Source organism: Typopeltis vanoorti, chromosome 11 (assembly GCF_054136105.1).
Source record: "Typopeltis vanoorti isolate ZY-2024b chromosome 11, IOZ_Tvanoo_1.0, whole genome shotgun sequence".
In the NCBI taxonomy this organism is placed as follows: domain Eukaryota; kingdom Metazoa; phylum Arthropoda; class Arachnida; order Uropygi; family Thelyphonidae; genus Typopeltis; species Typopeltis vanoorti.
Genome location: NC_143559.1, coordinates 28575386 through 28596630, shown reverse-complemented (window position 1 = coordinate 28596630; position 21245 = coordinate 28575386). Strand labels below are relative to the sequence as shown.

The window sequence follows — 21245 nt, the reverse complement described above, 5'->3', positions numbered from 1 at the left end:
TATTACCAACTCAGCTCTTGGACACCATTATGAACAATATGATCATAATGTTATGAGTGCTGTATTGCTGTGAGAGGTGACTGCATTGCTTATTGAGGCACTCTGATTGGCAGTTTTATTTTACCTCTTATTTTTGACTATTGTCATATATTCCATGTTACCCCCATTTGAAATGGAATTGAGTTATTTGTTTACAATTTTTGTGAAGTTTCTTTCACATCTCATAACATACTGATTTTTGCTAAATTGCATAAAAATTCATCATACAGTTTTTGAATTTTTCTGGTTTTTCTCATCATCATCATCAAATTCCTGACATGCACCCTCAAGGGGTGTACAGGATATGATAGTACTACATGAAAAATTTACATCCTTACTAACGTCCTATCTACAATTTTCCTAAAAATCAGTCTGTTACTTGTCAAGATTCCAACATTATCAGATCTTAACTATATCACTTTTTTTGAAGGTTAGTCAAGTGAGTTTTAATTTATCGTCCTACATGTTTCACCGGTTTTTGTATTGGCATCTTCAGGGAATACAATTGGTAAGCTATATGAAGGTAACAGACTAGGTTTTTAACTGACAGTTCTAATTCATACAAAATTTGCATTGTCTCGCACAATACTAATTTTGTGCGAGATTTATTGATTTATTTGTTGCGAGACATAATGTAATTGCCATGAAAGTTAATTTCTTTGATGTTTAGTGATCTGATTAAAGCTTTCCAAATTTCCGGTAGGATTAGACCTTGATTCTTATTTAGGTTTCCTGTTGAACGGGTGACCATAACAGCCTCCTTGTAGGTTCTGGAATGGTAATTCTCTTCTATATAAGGAATATGACTCTTATCCAACTCAGTGAGATGGTTGGTAGAGGCAAAGTGGCAAGAAAGGCCTGAAATATCTTGTCTGTTGTTTTTGACATATCCTATGTGTTCCTTCTGTCTCATTAGGAAGCTTCTAGAGGTCTGACCGACGTAACTAACACCACAGGAGTAAGGTATATTATATACTCCAGAGTACTTGTAGAATGGATGAGGGTCTTTCAGTGATCTTAAAAATTTCAGAATAGTATTGATCAGCTTGAATGCTACTCTAATATTGTGTGGTTTTAGAAGGATAGCCAATTTTTTGGAAATGCAGCTGACAAATGGAATAGTTATAGTACTGATGTATTGGGTGTCATCACGTTGTCTTTGTGGTATATCAGAAAAGAGAATATTGTTACAGAGTCTTTTTGGATAACCATTTAAGGATAGCTCTCTGGATATTGTAGTTAATTCTTTTTGTTTATAAGTCATCTTGGTCTGTTGTGTAATGTATAGCTCTTTTCTTAAGCATATGGATAATGCTAAGTTTCTGGGATATATGATGTGACGAGTTGAAATGGAGGTAACGTCCAGTATTAGTAGGTTTTCTATACATAGACAGCTTGATAATGTTATTGGTTTGTTTCTTTATTAGGATGTCTAGGAATGGAAGTTTTTCATCTTTTTCAATTTCTAATGTGAATTTGATGGTATGGTGGAAACTATTAATTTGGTTGAGATAATCCATTAGTTCTTCTTTTGTCTGATTCCAAATGATAAAGATGTGATCAACATATCTGTACCAAGTTTTTGGTTTTGGGGTAATTTGAGATTAGATTTTATCCTCTAGGTCCTCCATGAATTAGTCAGCACAAGAAGGAGAGAGGGGGCTACCCATGGCTAATAAGGTAATTTGTTTGTAGACTGTTTATTGCCAAATGAAATAGTTCGAAGTTAAACAATGATTGAACAAAGTAGTGATGTTTCTTGGGAACAAGTTGTCTAAGATGTTGATGACTTCCACAACTGGAATGTTTGTAAATAAAGCTGTGACGTCAAGGCTTGCTAGTATATCATCTTCAGAGATAGGGATGTTTTTTAATTTTTCAATAAAACGTTGTGAGTTTTTAATATAAGTATTCGAGTTGTGAATGTGTTGTTGTAAAATCTTGGCTAGATATTTAGACAGTTTATAAGTAGGAGAATAGATTCCATCAACTATTGGACGTAATGGTATACCTTCTTTATGTATTTTAGGAATGCCAATCTTGGAGTCAACGGGTGCATGGATTTTTGCTTTCTTGTTAAGTCTATAGGCCAGTTAGTCATTTCACGTAATAGTTCATTTGTGTCGTTATGTTTTTTTTGCGTAGGATCTGTACTGAGAACATTATAGACAGAAGTCTGATAATAGATTTTTAATTTTTTCTTCATGATCTTTTGTATTTAAGGTAACAGTATTGTTGCTTTTGTCAGCTTTAAGTATGATGATGTCTTTATTATTCTTTAATTTGAGTAGTGTTCTTCTTTCCATTTGGTTAGAGTTAGGAGATTTTGATGGAGCGGAAAGGACAATGCTGATAGTAGCCTTTCTTGCCACTTTGCCTCTACCAACCATCTCATTGAGTGGGATAAGAGTCATATGCCTTATATAGAAGAGAATTAACATTCCAGAACCTTCAAGGAGGCTGCTACGGTCGCCCGTTCAACAGGAAACCTAAATAAGAATCAAGGTCTAATCCTACCGGAAATTTGGAAAGCTTTAATCAGATCACTAAACATCAAAGAAATGAACTTTCATACCAGTTACATTATGTCTCGCAACAAATAAATCATGTTTCCGAGACACATGCTTTGTCTCGCACAGTACTAATTTTGTGTGAATTAGAACTGTTAGTTAAAAACCTAGTCTGTTACCTTCATATAGCTTACCAATTGTATTCCTCGAAGATGCTGATAGCAAAAATTGGTGAAACACGTAGGACGATAAATTAAAACTCACTTGACTAACCTTCAAAAAAAAGGGTTATAGTTGTTATACAAGTAGTCAAGAAAGAAAATCGCACTATGAACAGGAGCGACGAGATCGCTAAACAAAAGGTACACAATCTTGAATGTTTAAAATGCAAAAAGGCTAGGTGTTTAAACTATCTGACTTTTTTAAAAAGATGTCAAGACAATAACATTATCCCAAAATTTCTTCGTCTCATACAATATTTTAAAACATAAAAAGCTAATATTATATACCACCGAACTTTATTTGCCTTTCTCCGAGAAAGAATTTGCCATACAAGAACCTTGCTCATCCAAATAGACTTACAATGCTATGACTTGTTCACAGACATCTCTGATAACCTTGATGTAGAGACCTGGCAACGCTTAGATAATATGATTAGCAACAGTTATGCCAAAACCTTTAGTTACAGCAAAGAGATGCAAATTGATAAATTCAACTTGCTGTATGATAATTATATTAACTCTAAACCTTCTCTACCAGATAACAAAGTGATAATAATTCATATTTATGAATTTAGTGACACAAAACACACGTGTTGAAAAGATTATTCTACTGATTAATAATAAAATAATAACTTTACGTTTCGACCCCTGTATTGAGGTCATCTTCAGAAGGATACATGTGTATGAGAAACAAGCTACATGCTGTTGCAATCTATACAGGTAAGGTACATCTACGTTGTTAACTAATCTTTTTACTTAGCCTGCCCTCTAGTGATTAAAAAAAAAATAAAATTAAGGAATAAAAATAAATAAATAAATAAAAACTACAATAAACTCAGCTAAAATCCTCACGTGCTAGGATTCTTCTGGAATTATACAGTTTATATTGTTATATTACGATTATCTTCTGGATTTGTACAGTACAGGTTGCTATTGAATGTTCAGTCAAAAAAAAAAAAAAAAAACACTACACATGAAGGTTGTCGATGGGCCCTCAACATTCTTGGAATGGTTAGGCCATTTTTATTCAGATTCAGATCATGTTTGAGCATTTCACATGCTTCCTTGAATTCCGCTCGAACCAGGTTTTGGTGCGGTGCAGAGACTTGGTACCTTTCCAATCAATTCTGTGGTATGTTTGGAGTGCGTGATCAGAAAGGCGGGTTTTTCCAAAATGAAGATATTTTATGTGACATTTGTGTTCATCCTTTCTGATTGGGATGGTTTGCCCCGTTTCCCCTATGTATGGTATGTTACTGTCGTGACATGTTCTCTTCATGTTCGAATCCGCCATCTTGTTATAAGTCACTTTCATAAAATAAAACACAACTAATTGCAAATTGATCACCAATCCAAGGGTAGAGAAATTTCTATTATACTGTGCCACTCTATCCTTAGATAAGTCTATATAAAATAGCAAGATCAATTCAAAGTTAGTTAGCAGTCTCCTCATTCATTCTGGCCGAAGTATTTATTTTCTACTTGGGATTCCCACAAGATTCGAATTTTTGTGAACGGTGCAATAAAAAGGAATTCAGGCAAACACAATAATTAGATTAACAAAATGAAACATTTAATATAAGCTATATAACACATACATAAATTCTACTTCTAATTTTAAACAATAGAATCAAGTTAAACATTAGGTCAAGTCAATCACATTAGTTCAATCTTCCAAACCTTCACGTGCACTTTCTCAGTCTCTGAGTAACGAAGTTCCTACACTTAAATAATTATAATAGAACTTCCTATCTAATCAGTTTCCACACATTTCTCAGTCATGCTATAAGTTCAAAAATATCGCAGGCACTAATAGCTGTAAATATCTCTCAAGCAATTCTTGTTTTCATTTCTCAATTACGAAGAATTTCCACAGTTAAAGATAGGTTAAACATAGCGTAATTAACACTCAATTCTCTATGCATTGAAATAATTCAGTATGATAGTCCTTACCAGAATTAATTCCTAGTACATCAATTACGTTGTGAGCATACTTTTAAAATATATTTATTTCACTTAAGAACACATCTATAAGACTTATCCACAGTTATAATTAAAACACTATTAATCGCGCTTCAGAACTCTAGACATCAACTGCCGGGTACTTTAACTATCCTTGTTACCACTCATTAACCAATTAAACACTGTGCAGTTCTCCTTAGGGCAAATTAGAAATAAGTCGCAATTCTAGACCAACTAGGTTTATTCAGAATTCTTCACTGAACGTCCAGCATTTTATATTATCCGATTACGGCATTAATTTCCTTTTATTATTACTGCTGACTTCACCTTCAGCTAACTATAAGATTCACTTCGTCTTTGCTCGCTTATAAATATTATCCCTTTTAACTTCTGCCCTTAAGAACCTTTCATTTACTTCTTCTTCTCTAGTTTATACCCTTGCTTCCTTTCACTTCAAAATTTTCCTCTCAACTCCCCTGTTACCTTTTATTTTTTTTCTTATTATTCCTTCTCCAGCTCACGCTCTGTTCCACTCGCGCTCGTTTATTTCATGCGTTTCCATGACAACAAATAAACGTAAACATTTTCGTTAATATTACATAAGGCTATACCACTACATTGAGTTAATAAAAACACAATAAATATAATATTAGAGCAACTTAATCAACTCTTTCATTTCGTATACAGATAACTATAATAATATTCACATTACAATATATATAAGTTATAATAAATTATACACATATTATTGTTTAATAAATTAATAGTAGATTAAGTTCAGAATATATACTTAAATAAGGAGTAATAAATAACTTTTATACAAGTCATGATTAATACATAATAAGCAATGTTAAATGTGAATAATAAAAAACAATTTGTTTTTTGCGTGATCAGAAAGGTGGGTTTTTCCAAAATGAAGATATTTTATGTGACATTTGTGTTCATCCTTTCTGATTGGGATGGTTCGCCCTGTTTCCCCTATGTATGGTATGTTACATGTGCAGTCTATTTTGTAAACCCCTGGATGGGCTAGGTGTGGCATGGGGTCCTTGGAAGAACCGAGTAGGTGTCTTAATTTTGTTGGGGGTTTAAAGGTGGTTTTGATGTTGTATTTGTGTAGTGTTCTGTCTATTTTTTCTGAAATGCCTCTAACATATGGTATAGCAATAGCATTCTTGAAATCTTTTTTCGTTGTTAGTGGTATATTTGTGGAGGATTTTGTGAATAGTTTTTATACCGTATCCATTTTTTATAAAGGTATGTTTGATGGTCTCATATTCATGGTTAAGAGCTTGTTCATTTGAACAAATGGTTTGAGCTCTGTGTTTAAGGGTGCTTATGACCCCCTAGTTTGTGTGTTGGGTGGTGATAAGAAGTGTATGTACTGGCCTGTGTGTGTAGGTTTGCGGTAAACTGAGAAGGAGAGACAGCCTGAAGGAAGACGTGTGACAAGTGTGTCTAGGAATGGAAGAGAGTTGTTTTTTTCTATTTCAATAGTGAATTGGATGTGTTTGTGTTGTTCGTTCAGGCGGAATGTATCTAGTGCTTGGCGGCTGTGGAGCCAAATGGCGAAAATATCGTCGACACATCTGAGCCAAATTTTGGGCTTTAGGCACGCTGATTCAAGAGTTCGTTGCTCAAAGTCTTCCATATAAAAGTTCGCTATTGGGGGGGGGGGGTGAGCCCATGGCTGTACCCTCTTTTTGAAGGTAAAAATTGTTTTGCCACACGAAATATCCGGAGCGGAGTATGTGGGCAAAGAGGGCCATGATGTTGTGTGGAAATATGTTCTGTAAGAGTAAGATAGTATTATTGATTGGGACATTGGTGAAAAGGGAAGTTATGTCAAAGCTGACTAATAGATCTTGGTTGTTTATGAATTGTTGTGTATTTTTTATGTAGGAAGGGGAATGACCAACCAATTCCTTGAGTGTCGCCGCTAATTTTTTGGCTAAGTAGTAATTCGGACTGTCAATTCCTTCCACAGTTGGATGTAATGGTGTGTCTATTTTGTGTACTTTTGGCAGGCCATAAATTCTGGGCGCGTGGGCATACTGCAGTATTAATTTTTTAATTGTTTCTTCCAGCCATGTGTTAACTGATTTATGTAGTTCAGTAGTTTTCTTTTTGTTGCATTGCGCGGGGTTGTAATTTACCATTTGGTAGGTGTTGTGGTCCGATACCAAATGGCTCATTTTTTCAATGTAGGTTGTCCGATTTAAAACAACAGTGGCATTCCCTTTATCTGCTTTTGTGATAATAATGTCACGGTTATTTTTTAGGGATTTGAGGACCAGTTTATCCGTTTTGTTTAGGTTGCTGCTTAATTTTTTGGTTGAATTTAGTAAACAGGCAGTTTCCATCCGTATTTTGTCAGCTAAATTGGCGGGGAGGGATCTTAAACCTCTCTCGATATGATATATTATATCTAGTTTATTTACTGACCTCAGAGCAATGGCGTAATTTAAACCTTTCTCCAGTAGTGAGAGTTCACTTTGTGTGAGGTTGTAATCTGATTGGTTAATAACCAGACAGTGGTCCGATGGTGGTTGGTTGCTCCTAACTGCGTTTGTGGGTGATTGGCTGCTCCTTCCGTTATGGCATCGTAATTGTCTTGTGCTTTCCTGTAATTTTAATGCTTGAAACTTTGTTATTAATTGTTCTTTGTTTTTGAGTAATAGGTGCTTGGCCGAGTCGTCTGTGATCTTGTCTAGAATATTCCAAATTTCCGGATTAACGTAACTGGATAGCTCAAATTTTAGTTGTAACACTTTGGCTTGGTTAAATGCTAAGTTCTTTCATGCCTCGTGGATCTGTTCTCTTAACAATGCTTTTTCTATGGAGCGCTTTAGCTGATGTAAATTTCTATTTTAGACAAGATCACAGACGACTCGGCCAAGCACCTATTACTCAAAAACAAAGAACAATTAATAACAAAGTTTCAAGCATTAAAACTACAGGAAAGCACAAGACAATTATGACACCATAACTGAAGGAGCAGCCAATCACCCACAAATGCAATTAGGAGCAACCAACCACCATTGGACCACTGAGTGCAACAGCATGTAGCTTGTTTCTTATACACATGTATCCTTCTGAAGATGACCTCAATACAGGGGTCGAAATGTAAAGTTATTATTTTATTATTAATCAGTAGAATAATCTTTTCAACACTTGTGTTTTGTGTCCCTAAATTCATAAATATGAATGCTGATCACCATGTAACCTTAAAAGAAAAAGTGATAATAAACCTTTCTAAACACATTTTAACAAAACCTGAGATCTCAATTCTCAAAAAAGGATTCAATTTTGAATTAAAACCTACTACTATTCCTAAAATAGAGTTCATCTGCAACTTAGAAAAAGCCATCTCATTGCTTCCACACCCAATAGCTAATGACTTAAGATTAAAAAGCAGCATTATCCTTTCCGCTCCGTCAAGATCTCCTAACTCTAACCAAATGGAAAGAAGAACACTACTCAAATTAAAGAATAATAAAGACATCATCATACTTAAAGCTGACAAAAGCAACAATACTGTTACCTTAAATACAAAAGATTATGAAGAAAAATTAAAAATCTATTATCAGACTTCTGTCTATAATGTTCTCAGTACAGATCCTACGCAAAAAAAACATAACGACACAAATGAACTATTACGTGAAATGACTAACTGGCCTATAGACTTAACAAGAAAGCAAAAATCCATGCACCCGTTGACTCCAAGATTGGCATTCCTAAAATACATAAAGAAGGTATACCATTACGTCCAATAGTTGATGGAATCTATTCTCCTACTTATTAACTGTCTAAATATCTAGCCAAGATTTTACAACAACACATTCACAACTCAAATACTTATATTAAAAACTCACAACGTTTTATTGAAAAATTAAAAAACATCCCTATCTCTGAAGATGATATACTAGCAAGCCTTGACGTCACAGCTTTATTTACAAACATTCCAGTTGTGGAAGTCATCAACATCTTAGACAACTTGTTCCCAAGAAACATCACTACTTTGTTCAATCATTGTTTAACTTCGAACTATTTCATTTGGCAATAAACAGTCTACAAACAACTTACCTTATTAGCCATGGGTAGCCCCCTCTCTTCTTCTTGTGCTGACTTATTCATGGAGGACCTAGAGGATAAAATCTAATCTCAAATTACCCCAAAACCAAAAACTTGGTACAGATATGTTGATCACATCTTTATCATTTGGAATCAGACAAAAGAAGAACTAATGGATTATCTCAACCAAATTAATAGTTTCCACCATACCATCAAATTCACATTAGAAATTGAAAAAGATGAAAAACTTCCATCTTTTTCAAGAAACAAACCAATAACAGTATCAAGCTGTCTATGTATAGAAAACCTACTAATACTGGACGTTACCTCCATTTCAACTCGTCACATCATATATCCCAGAAACTTAGCATTATCCATATGCTTAAGAAAAGAGCTATACATTACACAAGACCAAGATGACTTACAAACAAAAAGAATTAACTACAATATCCAGAGAGCTATCCTTAAATGGTTATCCAAAAAGACTCTGCAACAATATTCTCTTTTCTGATATACCACAAAGACAACGTGATGATACCCAATACATCAGTACTATAACTATTCCATTTGTCAGCTGCATTTCCAAAAAATTGGCTATGCTTCTAAAACCACACAATATTAGAGTAGCATTCAAGCTGATCAATACTATTCTGAAATTTTTAAGATCACTGAAAGACCCTCATCCATTCTACAAGTACTCTGGAGTATATAATATACCTTACTCATGTGGTGTTAGTTACATCGGTCAGACCTTTAGAAGCTTCCTAATGAGACAGAAGGAACACATAGGATATGTCAAAAACAACAGACAAGATATTTCAGGCCTTTCTTGCCACTTTGCCTCTATCAACCATCTCATTGAGTTGGATAAGAGTCATATTCCTTATATAGAAGAGAATTACCATTCCAGAACCTTCAAGGAGGCTGTTATGGTCGCCCGTTCAACAGGAAACCTAAATAAGAATCAAGGTCTAATCCTACCGGAAATTTGGAAAGCTTTAATCAGATCACTAAACATCAAAGAAATGAACTTTCACAGCAATTACATTATGTCTTGCAACAAATAAATCATGTTCCCGAGACACGTGCATTGTCTCGCACAATACTAATTTTGTATGAATTAGAACTGTCGCATTCTGTAAAAAACCTAGTCTGTTACCTTCATATAGCTTACCAATTGTATTCCCGGAAGATGCTGATAGCAAAAATCACTGAAACATGTAGAACGATAAATTAAAACTCACTTGACTAACCTTCAAAGAAAGTGTTATAGTTATTATACAAGTAGTCAAGAAAGAAAATCACACTATTATCAGTTCTTATATTTCTATCGTCTAAGGCACTTTGTACCGTATCAATCCACCTATATGTTGGTCTTCCTCTGGATCGTTTTCCTGCCAACCTGGCAGAGAACAGTGTTTTGATAATCTTTCCTCGCCCATTCTGTTTAAATGACCATACCACCTGAGATTTGCTCTGCTAAAGCATTCCTGGATGCTGACAATGTCAAGTTCTTTCCTAATATCCTTGTTTTTAATATGACTTGCCATTGATGCTATCTGTTCATGCACCTAATCTTTCTCAGGACTCTCATATCTGTAGTCTCTAGTCTTTGGCCAGGTGTTTTACTTCTGACCCAGCTCTCAGATCCATAAGTTAAAACTGGTTTGAACACTGTCTTGTATACAGCAAATTTAGTGTTCCCACTAATTTCTCTCTTATTCCATATGAATTTATTTAATTGACTGCCTACCATACAAACTTTGTTGATTCTGTTGTCTATTTCCATATTTAATTTACCATCTACAGTAAAAATCGTGCCCAAGTAGCTGAAATGTTTTACTTGTTCCACTGGTTCCCTGTTCACAACACAGTTGACATTTTCAACAATTCTACATATTTTCATTGCCTTTTTAATGCTGACCTTCATACTGTATCTATTACAACAGTTATGCAATTTAGGCAAGGAATCTTGCAAACTTGTAGCAGATTTAATTAGAAGTATAACATTGTCCGCATAAAGCAAAGAGCTGACATTAACATCTCCGATTCTGATATCATGTTTAATACCACTTTCCTTCATAATGTGATCCATATTGATAATGAATAACAGAGGGGATAATGTACATCCTTCTCTCACAGCAGATTTAACATTAAACCATCTCTCTGTACTTCCTTCAATTCTAACTGCTGAATTACAACTCAAATAAAGACTAAGTATTGCTTGATATAATGCCCATTGACACCATATAACTGTAGCGTATCGAATAGCTGCTCTCTTGGCACCTAGTCATATGCCTTTTCCAGATTGACAAAACTTAAATACAGATCTTTGTTATATTCCCATGCTTTCTCAAGTATTGTTCTTGTTGAGAGGCTTATACGCTAGTTAGACATAATAACTAATATTTAAGGAATTGACAGCGTATACTGGAAATATAGATTAAATAAACTTTAATATACACTTTCCGATATTTCGGCGAACGTTACGTTGCCATCTTCTTGGGAACTTACTAAAAAGATACGTGCACACAAGTACTAATACAACAAATGAGACTGAGGCTAGGATGCTAGCGTTTTCCTAAAGTCCTGATGGTGTTCCCTGGCGGGCTATATTGGTAGTTCTTGGCCTTTGGGCTGAAGTTCTTTTGATAAAAGTTTCCCAAATTTGGGGCAGTTTCATGCATCCAAATTTGTTGAGGTTTGGCATGTTCCTAAGGGCCGAGGCTGATTCGATGAATAGTCTTTCATACTTGAACTTGCTGCGGTGTATTACTGTGGCTTTCTTCCATGTTATTCTGTGGCGAGTATCCAGAGCGTGGTCTGCAAGCCCAGAGTGGCTGTACTGGTGAAATCGGATGTAATCCTTGTGTTCTGAGATTCTGATATTTGCTGTCATGCCTGTTTGGCCAAAGTAGGACAGTTTACCAGGTCCCTTGCAGCTGTAAACTGTCCTACTTTGGCCAAACAGGCATGACAGCAAATATCAGAATCTCAGAACACAAGGATTACATCCGATTTCACCAGTACAGCCACTCTGGGCTTGCAGACCACGCTCTGGATACTCGCCACAGAATAAGATGGAAGAAAGCCACAGTAATACACCGCAGCAAGTTCAAGTATGAAAGACTATTCATGGAATCAGCCTCGGCCCTTAGGAACATGCCAAACCTCAACAAATTTGGATGCATGAAACTGCCCCAAATTTGGGAAACTTTTATCAAAAGAACTTCAGCCCAAAGGCTAAGAACTACCAATATAGCCCGCCAGGGGGCACCATCAGGACTTTAGGAAAACGCTAGCGTCCTAGCCTCAGTCTCATTTGTTGTATTAGTACTTGTGTGCACGTGTCTTTTTAGTAAGTTCCCAAGAAGATGGCAACGTAACGTTCGCCGAAATATTGGAAAGTGTATATTAAAGTTTATTTAATCTATATTTCCAGTATACGCTGTCAATTCCTTAAATATTAGTTATTCTCAACTATTGGTCTTAAAGTGAAGATCTGATCCTGACAGCCTCTATTTGACCCGAATGCAGCTTGTTCTTCACCAAGCTTTTCTTCCACAATTCTTCTCAACCGTTTCTCAAGTATACTTGCATAGATCTTGCCAGGAACATTCAGTAGGAAAATTCCTCTGTAATTCTCACATTCAGTTTTATTTCCCTTTTTATATATATGGGTACTATTAGAGCTCGACTCCAATCATCGGAAATTCATCCCTCTGTCCAGGCTTTATGAACTATGCAGTGCAGCCACTGTAAGACTTTTATACCACCATACTTCAGTATTTCTGGTCGAATATCATCTACTCCTGCTGCCTTTCCACATTTCAAACCTTTGATGGATTTTTCTACTTCAAGTGTGGATATGTATTTCTGACTGTATGCCTGTTGAGTGTTTTTTACCACCGTGCTATCACTGCTTGTTTCATTTAGCAATTTTTCAAAGTAATTACTCCATACTTCAAGGATATCTTTTTCTCCTGTTTTCATGTCACTTTTATCATCTCTAACTCCTAACTCTAAGCTTCTTCAACAACCTCCAGAATATCTTACCACCTTCTTGATATTTATTTTCTATGTTCTTTCCAAAGTCTTCCCATGACTTTTGTTTAGCTAGTTTTACACAGTGTTTTGCTTTCTTACATTTTTTATTATTATTTATTATTATTATTATTGTTCCGGGAAACTCCAAGGAGTCGACAGACTCATCGAGGGAGGCCCTAACATCATGTCAAGAACAACTATTCAACATTCACACAGTATCTATCATACCTTGCCTTGAACTCATTCACGGTCGTAGCACCCACAACAGACTCTGGAAGCTTATTCCACTCATTTATCACTCTCCAAGTAAAAAACCTAGCTCTAACACCCTTGTCCACCATGCACTTGCCCAGCTTCCATGCATGGCCCCTAGTCCTCTCACCACCAGTCATATTTTCAAAAATATCTTCTGGATCAATCTTATAAAAACCCTTCAGTAATTTGAATGTCTCAATCATATCACCCCTCCTTCGCCTATTGTCCAATTTCTGCAACCCACAAATCTTCAACCTATTCTCATAAGGTTCATTCCACAGACCTGCTATCATCTTGGTCACTCGTCTCTGGACCCTCTCCACTTCCTCCCCATCACGAAGAAACTCTGGTGCCCATAGCTGGGCACAGAAGTCCAGATGAGGTCTTATCAAGGCTCGATACAGAGGAACAACAACTTGTTCGTCTCTGCATGTTAAAGTATTTTTCAGAAGCCAAGTGATTTGGTGAGCTGTTTTAGTTACTTTTGCAATATGCCCCCTAAACTTCAACTCCCTATCCACCAACACTCCCAAATCCCTGGCCTCATCAATCTCCTGGAGTATGATTCCACCAATGCGATATACTGCTGCTATTCTTTGCCACATTAAATTGACATCCATTTTTCTTAGCCCAGTCCTCCAAACTATCCAAATCATCCTGTAAAATTTTGACATCTTGTGCACTCACGATTGCTCTACCCAACTTTGCATCATCAGCAAACAAGTGAACACTTCCTCTCAGATCCTTTCCAATATCATTGATGAGCAAATTGAAAAGCAGTGGTCCAAGAACAGAGCCCTGTGGCACTCCACTAGTCACAAGACGTCTTTTAGACTCCACTCCTGAATAAACCATTCTTTGATATCTCTCCTTCAATCACCCTCTTACCCATCTCACCAACCCTATATCTATACCCATCTGCTCCAGTTTACTGATTAGGGTTCCATGTGGTATCCTATCAAAGGCCTTGGCAAGGTCCAGTAGTATCACTGTAAACCCATTACCCCTATCCAGTTCAGCCGTCACTGTGTTATAAAACGTGAGCAAGTTACTGAGGCATGATCTACCCTTCACAAAACCATGTTGTCGCCATACAGTATCCCATTTTCATCTATCCAATCCTGTATTCTTTTCTTGACTAATTTCTCTAAGACCTTGACAATGATTCCTGGTATGCTAATCGGTCGGTAATTTACAACAGCAGTCTTGGAACCACCTTTATGCAGTGGAACTATTTTCCCCTCTTTCCACCTGCTTGGGACTAACCCAGACCCGAGACTCAAATTAAACAAAATGGTCAAGGGTACTGACAATTCTTTAGCTGCTTCTCGTACAACACGAGCTGGTATACCATCCAATCCCACAGATGTATTGACATTGAGGTTATGCAATAGACTAATCACTTCCACTTCATTAACCACAATTCCCGTATAATCTACTGGTTTATTCGTTTCTGCAATGTGACCACCTGGATGATATACTTTTGCAAAGTGCTCACTCAGTAACTCAACTATCTCAACTGATTCAGTTACCTCCCTACCATCGGCATTCTTTAAAATCAATCTGCCATGTATATTTTTCCTTTTACTTGCTACATATCTAAAAAACTGTTTAGGATTCTCTTTAGCCTGCATGGCCAATGTTCTTTCGTAATCCTTTTTTGCTTTTCTTACCACACTCGTCACCCTTCTGGCCTGCGCTTTATACCGTTCATGTGCCTGGCGGTCACCCTTCTCCTTAAATTCCCTCCATAGTTGTTTCTTTTTTTGCAACTCAAGCTTAATGGTGTTATTCATCCATTTAACCCCTACTTGATTTATTATTCGGACTCTAGGTATACAGTCAGCCATTGCTTCATGCAAGCACTTCTTAACTACCTCCCATGCACTATCAACTTCTAGTCCTTGCAGTTGTACATGCCATGGCATTGAACCAATCAAACTGCTAAGCTTGTCATACTTTCCAGCCCGATAATTCCACATGTACCCTGTCTTAATTGAAAATTCTACACCTTTAGCCACCTCCCAAGTTAAGACCCTATGATCACTCTCACCGATTGGTGGCAATGTGGTCATATTTGTTACAGCCAAATCCTCAGATGTAATTACTAGGTCAAGCACTCTCTGACCCCTAGTATTTTCCATTACATGCTGTCGCAGATAGTTATCCCTTAATAACCGCATAAAATCCAGTTCCTTCCTCCCGTGTGTCCTCTCCTCACTCCAATCAATGCGACCATAGTTGAAATCTCCCATAATAATCACCCTCCTTCCACCCATTTCTTCTATTTGCTTGTGCATACTGTCACCACCATCTTTTCCATCACCTGGTCTATAGCAGCACCCAATTGTATATTTAGTTCTGCTAGCCACAATCTCACACCAAATGGCCTCAAATGTGCTCTTTTCTCTATCCTGCAATTCAACTTCTATTCTCCTTGGCTGGAGCTCATCAGCTATCATCAAAAATACTCCTCCCCCCATTTTATTCTCTCAGTCATTCCTGAACACACTATACCCATCACATTCAATCCCACTAGTTATATCATCTACAGTCAGCCATGTTTCACTAATACCCATAACCTGTGGTCTGGAAGTGCCAACCATGGCCAAAAACTCTTCCTTCTTGTTCCTAATACTCCTAGTATTAGTGTACATGAATTTAAGACCCCCATTAGCCCCAACCCTACCTTGATGCCTTATATTAACTATCCCACTCAGATTTGTTGTCCTTATTTGCTCTGGCATATTATATTCATTCTTACATTAAACTGCCTCCATAAGGACTGTATCTCTACTCCCCCCCCCCCTAACAAATCTAGTTTCCCTGAATTTGCACATCCACTACATTCAGCAACACTTTCTCAAGTCTTCTTACACCGTAACCATTCAAATGCAAGCCATCCATCTTATATAGATCCTTTCGCCCATCAAACTCACTCCACACATCCACAAATTCCACACCACTCGTCATACATAACCCACGCATAAAGTCATTCGCAATTATAGCCCTCCTTTTAAACATTTCACTGTCATACCGTGGCAAAAGACTAATCATTTTAACTCTCTCACTCTTTTCTTTTGCTACCTCAAACAATTCATTCAAGTCTTCTATCATTTCCATTTTATCTCCTTTCAAATCATTCGTACCTGCTACAACAATCATTTCTTTCACCCTTTCCTTTTGCTCTCTAATAGACGCAGTTACGTCCTTTATGGTCGCACCAGGTTGGTACGATTTTGTCAAATCCTCTACTAACACACCTTGTACTAACGAGTATCCATACAGCACTCTATCCTTCATTTTGTTCATGTTCACATTCATACGTCTATTTTTCCTGTCATACCTTTTATTATTGGTTAGTTCATTCAGTCTACTTTTGTTTATGCACTCTAGCTGCTGTTTTGCTCTTTCTATCGCACTATTCAACAACGCGATCTCACTCAATGCATCTATCTCATCTTTTTTGTTCTCTGAGAAACCATTTATACTATCATTCACACCTTCTACATTCACACTCTCACAATTTTCATGTACAACCTTGCCGTTTCTTGTCATATCCCTATTTCCTTCATTCTGAAGGTTGACAAAAATATCACACTCACGATCCGAAATACACTTCAATTCCTCATTCTCCCTACATTTTCTACACACATTCAATCCTTTATTATCATCTAACCACACTCCGACCGCACTCCGCAAAGCGTACATTTCACAGCTAGTACACTGACTCATTTCTTTTATGCTATCCGTTCTTTGATAACGATGGCGACCCTTCATTGCTGGCCGCCATTTTCCTTCGCACAGGTGCCATACTTACTTACAACGTGTTTTGTCAAATTATACGTTATAACACACCAAAAATAGACGCACTAAAATACGCAAGGCAAACAAAAAAACTACACAATATTAAGTAATTTGTATCGATAACTGAAAATGATACTTATCTTATCTGGAGCTTGCACGAACACTACACATAACAAATTCATCTAGCGGCGACTTCCCGACATAGATTATGTTATAAAACACTTTAGTACACTAATCACGCTAATAAAGCTCCAAAAATATACCAAAATTACACACTTAAGTCCATTAAATTGAATCCAAAACACCAATAAATCAACAAAAAACACAAATCTCTCAGTAGCTCTCCGATAGCACGTCTGTTCACCAGCTAGCCTCGACACCCTTGGTGTCGTCTCTGTATTCTCTATTTGTCTCTGTATTCTCTAAGAGCAAAAGCTGACTTATTTGCCAGGAACTTTTGATATGATTTCTTCTTTTACTTCACTGCCTCTTTAACTTCCTGTGTCCACAATGGAGTCCTGATTTTTCTATCATTGCAGACAACCTCACCACATGCCTCTCCGGCTGAATCAGTCAGGGTTTTCTTCAAGGCTTGCCACTGAATCTCCAATGTTTGGTTCCTGTTTTCAAACTCTTTCATTTTTTCTTCAATAATGTTTGTATATGTTAGTCTGCAGTTGACATCTGAGAGCTGCTCAACTTTTATTCTCTTTAAAAGTTTCTTACATGTTATTCTTTTCAATATGAAATTCAATTTTATCTTGCTCAAAACTAAATAGTGATCGCTTCCAATTTCAAATCCTCTGTACACTCTGGTGTCCTGCACCAGGGAAAAAACATGACTATCAACAATAACATAGTCAAGAGACTTTTCTTATTCCTAGGCTCTTCTCTCCATGTGAATTTGTGCACATTTTTATGTTGGAACATGGTGTTAGTAATAACCAGTCCATGTCCTGAGCAGAAATGCAACTGGTGTTTGCCATTATTATTAGCTTTGCTCTTTTCTCCAAATTTTCCCAAAATATTTTTGTATGTCTGACAATCATTTCCTACTCTGCTATTTAGATCCCCAACAAGGACCAACTTTTCATTTTTTATTGTGTCAGTTCCTTTTTCTAAAGCATCAAAAAATTCCTCCACTTCTACCTTAGTAGAACCATCTGTGAGACCATAGGCACAAATAAGTCTCATTGTCCAGTTCCCCATTATCATATTTGTCCACATTACTCTACTTGAGACTGACTGCCATTCAAGAAGATTAGCCTCATATTTTGTATTGAATACTATGGCTACTCCTTCTTTTCCTTGATTGTCATTGCCTGAATATAACATTTTGTATTTATTACTCAGAAAGATCTCACCCGTTTTGGTCTTTTTTGTTTCAGTCACCCCTATTATGTCGATCTGGTACTTATCTAATTCTTCAGCTAGCTCCATTTCTTTGCCATTCAGGCTTCTTACGTTGATAGTACCGATCTTTAACTCTGGTGATGTTGAGTTGGGGTTTGTTTTCAGATTTGTTCCAGTAGCTGACTTTTCGCTGTTTGCCCTGGTTCCCTGGCGAAAACAACGAGGGCCTTGTTTAACCGGGCGATGTCCCAGTCGGAATGAAATTTTGTCATGTTTACCATCATTTTTTATTTTGGTTTAACCAATAAGAATACAATTTGGTCGGCTAAATCCCAAATTGCCAGCCCATTCTATATATATATATATATATATATATATATATATATATATATATATATATTCAATTTATTTACATTACATTATATTTTTTAAGCCTTCAAGTCTCTCTCTCTTTGTTTTTTTTTTCCTTTGTAGTTCTTATCATATTGATTTTGAAGTCACTGCATCATAAAGGATATGAATTTGATTTCTAATAAACAGTTGCAATTAAAATTTATTATTGTTATTCTGTATTTACATCACTGACATTTTAATTACAGTTCAATTATGGAAAGTGTTTCAGAAAGATCCTCCTCCCCACCAGACATAGGGTACTTTTCTCCCTAGTTCATTATAGGAGTTGCTTACAAAGTGAAGATAATTAATTGGTATTCTTTGTCTATCAGCATAAACTATGTTAGTTGGTATTCAGTGATGTATACAATCCAGAAGATATACCAAGATGATCATTGAAAAATATGTATAATTTATTATATCAACTGTGTTTAGTGTTTCCATAAGTATTCTCATAAAAAAAATTAATACCCCCCCCCCCCCAAATTTTGACTATTTATAATCAGTTTTTTAAGAAAGTAATTTATTCCTGAAGTATAAGTAAATATAAGATAATATATAATATTATATAATATTTTATTATATTCGGTAACACTAAAAATAACATTGTCAAATGAAATATTTCCATTTCTAAGTATTATCTTGAAAGATATCCATGTTCCAGTTTCTTGAAAATCTTAAGATTCATTGTTCCACCTTCATTCGCTTTCCAGAAGAAGCTCTGAAACTGAACCGAAGCATTGCTAGACAGTATGGATATTTTTATAGACTCTTTCAGGTATATTTCACTTTTAAACAAGTACTCTTTTAAATGCTTATAAAGGTAATTATTTGTAATAATAATACTTATTGTCATTATTAATTGTATTATTATAATGATTAAAATTTAATACTTATAATAATGAGATTCGAAATTTTTTAAAGGAAAAATTTTTATTTTTCACTTATTTTAAAATGTTAAGGATATCCAATTTCAAATATTTAAATTCAAGGATGCAAGGCAAGCAATTTACAATTTTAAATCATTGTGATAATCTGTTGTGATGTTCTCCCACTTTTAGCATTTTGTCCTCTAAATTTTAGGTTCTTGTCCACCATCACCTTTAGATACCTTATTTTCTCCACCTCCTGCAAACACATACATACATACATACCAGTTATATATATTCTACATCCCATCATTGCTTTCCACATTTTAAAACCTTAATTTTGCAACACTGAACTGGTAACTACACTCATTTGTACATTCACAGTCTGTTGATAAACCTTCTATAATGACAAAATATTGATATATTCCTCAGAGTTCTGCCCAACTTTACATCATGTCCAAACAACTTTCCCAGTGTTATTAACATAACAAGTGTCTCCGTCACCTCAGTAGCCACTTTTGGGGGCTACTGAGGTGAGGGAAACATTATGATTGTCCTCTTCTGCAATACTGCTCCTCATACATAACTTGCTAACACTTCTCAGCAACTGATTTCTTATCTAATGTACTAATCTATTCCACTTTCATTAACAACTTATCATGTGGTAACCTATTCTTCACAAAATATAAATATACCACCATACATGCATTTCCCTTTCGTCCAGTGCATTTAGTCACCTTGTTGTCATATGTAAGTAGGTTTCTAAAACATGATCTCCCTTTAACAGTTGGTCAATTTGAGTTACAGATGTGCGATCTACAACCTCTACTGGTAAAGTCAACCCTGCCTTTCTCATGGTGCTGGGCTCTGGCAGCAGTGAGTATTCTGGCTGCAAAGGGATACCTTCCAAGTTGGAGTAAATGCTGACTAGACCCTCTATATAGTACCTATTCTTCACAAAATATAAATATACCACCATGCATGCATTTCCCTTTCGTCCAGTGCATTTAGTCACCTTGTTGTCATATGTAAGTAGGTTTCTAAAACATGATCTCCCTTTAACAGTTGGTCAATTTGAGTCACAGATGTGCGATCTACAGCCTCTACTGGTAAAGTCAACCCTGCCTTTCTCATGGTGCTGGGCTCTGGCAGCAGTGAGTATTCTGGCTGCAAAGGGATACCTTCCAAGTTGGAGTAAATGCTGACTAGACCCTCTAGATAGTATGTAACTTTCATTACCCACTGAAATACCACAACCACCTTGCTTATTGGGGACCTGAATTGGTTGTAGCCATGTTGGTTCCTAGCACAAGAGTTCCACAACCTGTCCTGCTTTCTGCATGTATTGCAAGTGATACCCATTGAGAACATGACAAATATACTGCAGTGCCTCCTCCATCTTCTAGGTTACAGCAGTAAAGCAGTTCTGCAGGTTGGCCATTAGTCAGTCTACAGAACTGAACACCAGATGATAACACGTTTTTAGTTGGCTTCCTGATTAACTCGTGCATAATCTGACCATCATCTACACTGCCAGGTCATGCCTGGAGGGAGGCTGTGTAATGGTATGTGGAGGCACTGTTGAGGCTGTGTTAGAGTTTGGAGACTGGATGCTCTCTATATGGGTGGCATGTTCAAGAGTTTTTTTTTTTTTTCACTGCATGTTCCTCTTCTCTTATTCTCTTCACCTTTTTGAAACATTAAATATGAAAGTA

The 21245-nt window shown here is 36.3% G+C and overlaps 1 protein-coding gene across 6 annotated transcripts in view; it reads left to right on the top strand.

Moving 5' to 3' along the window:
• LOC150101403 (actin-histidine N-methyltransferase-like) overlaps nt 1-21245 on the top strand; it is a 311777-nt gene that overhangs the window by 149646 nt on the left and 140886 nt on the right. For all 6 annotated transcript variants that reach the window (XM_090401040.1, XM_090401036.1, XM_090401039.1 and 3 more), the window contains one exon: nt 19375-19439. In XM_090401040.1, the coding sequence (XP_090257166.1) occupies nt 19375-19439 (65 nt within the window). The remainder of the gene's footprint in view (nt 1-19374; nt 19440-21245) is intronic.